The following is a 1,660-nucleotide window of genomic DNA, read 5'->3' as shown; positions in this document are numbered from 1 at the left end:
GGGCGGCGAGAGCAGGCAGCAGGCAGGGACACACGCCGTGCCGAGAAAATAAAAGCAGCCGAGCCGTGCCCGCCACCGCGCGCGCTCTCGGGGCTCGCTCCACCATGCCGACGCCGACTCGTTAGCTCTGCGCCCTGAAAACGGTGCCTGTCCCAGTTGGCTTTGCCCGGTCGCAGGGGCATCCCGCATCCTTCAGCCATGGAGATCCCTATATCCCCCTCCCCGCTGAGCTCCTCAGGGGCGGCCAAATAAAAGACATCACTTACTTCGTGGCTCCCGGGGTCCGTCCACGGTCACTTTAATGGCTCGGTGATAGGTGGCGACTTGGGTGGGGTTGGTGAACACGGTGATCGTCAGGGTGAAGCTTTTCCCTAAGGAAGGCAGAGGGGGAAGAGATATGAGGATATTCACATGGGATCAGCTCTCGCGGGAGCGAAAGGCTCCTGCCGCAGCGAGCTCAAACACAAATCTCCCCATCCACCGAACTCCGGCACACACATCACTTAATTTTATGAGACATCATTGCCGGGACACAAAGCTCGGCCGGCCCCCGCTGGGGTTCCGCTGGCTGCGGCGGAGGGAGGCTGGGACCCAGTTCAGGGCAGGAGACGGGACCTTCTGGGATGCAAAAGTCACTTGCGTCCGTCCCCCCCCCTCCTCTGTCCCCATGTCGACCCACAGCAGCTTCCTGGTGCCTTCCTGCTCAGATGCTTCCCCTTTTCCCATGGGAATCCAGCCCCGAAGCACGGCGCTGGACACGGGACACCCTCTGAGAGGGATGGATGTGGGTCCTGACGCTCACGGGATCCTCCTGCGGGAACAAGCTGGGGAGATGGCATCAGTCTGCAGGTGACGGGTGCTGCCGTTGGCTGGGGACACCTGGTGGCTTTGGCCCTGTGGATGCACCTACACGGGGACCTTTGGAAGGGAGCTGCGCCGGGCTCTCGGCCGTACGGGCACCCACGGCAACCGCAGGCCATGTACCAGGGCCAGAACTTGGAAACTGGAAAATGGGGACTGAATCCAGTCAGCTTCAGCCACCAGAAGTGGTCACCAGACAAGTGGCCCCACCGGCCGCGGGGACTGTGGCCCTCTCCCAGCCCTGACCAGACAGCAGGAACCCGCTGCTGGGAAAGGGTTCGGATACCATCCCGGGGGTGGTCAGGGATGGTTTTGAAGCACCGAGCTTGTCACCTTTTTATTAAAAAAAATAATTAAAAAATGTGGGGGTAAAGTAGTGAAAACCTCTTGGGAGGGTAATTTGGCAAGAGTGCGACAGTGACCCCTCACTCCAGCGAAACCAGCTCTCCGGGCACAGCCCCAAACCCGCTTTCGGCATCACGGAGTGGGTCACCACCCCCGCACCCATGTGCCACCCTGCTCTCCCCTGAGCCCAAACCCCTTCCCCTCCCGCAGCTTTGGCATCCTCAGCCCAGACCCTCTGCCCGCTCCTTGCCCGAGCTTGGTTGCCATCACCCACTTGACGTCCAGCTGATGGGGAGGCTGTGGGCGAGCGGAAGCCCCAGATTCAGGAGTCCCTTGGGTAAAAGGATGGAGGTTGCACACACAAGGGAGAAAACCACTCTAACCAACCCCCCAAGAGCAACCGCTGTGGGATTTCAAAGGTATCGAGTATTTCCGAGGTATAAACCCCAGCAGG

At 60.6% G+C, this 1,660-nt stretch overlaps 1 protein-coding gene across 1 annotated transcript in view; it reads right to left on the bottom strand.

Moving 5' to 3' along the window:
- Window positions 1-1,660, bottom strand: part of RUNX3 (runt-related transcription factor 3) — a 36,296-nt gene that overhangs the window by 30,881 nt on the left and 3,755 nt on the right. The window contains exon 2 of the mRNA XM_009882204.1: window positions 267-371. Within this exon, the coding sequence (XP_009880506.1) occupies window positions 267-371 (105 nt within the window). The remainder of the gene's footprint in view (window positions 1-266; window positions 372-1,660) is intronic.

Source organism: Charadrius vociferus, unplaced genomic scaffold (assembly GCF_000708025.1).
Source record: "Charadrius vociferus isolate BGI_N301 unplaced genomic scaffold, ASM70802v2 scaffold613, whole genome shotgun sequence".
Taxonomy (NCBI): domain Eukaryota; kingdom Metazoa; phylum Chordata; class Aves; order Charadriiformes; family Charadriidae; genus Charadrius; species Charadrius vociferus.
Note: the sequence above shows the minus strand (reverse complement) of the source record. Positions and strands in the feature narration are given on the sequence as shown.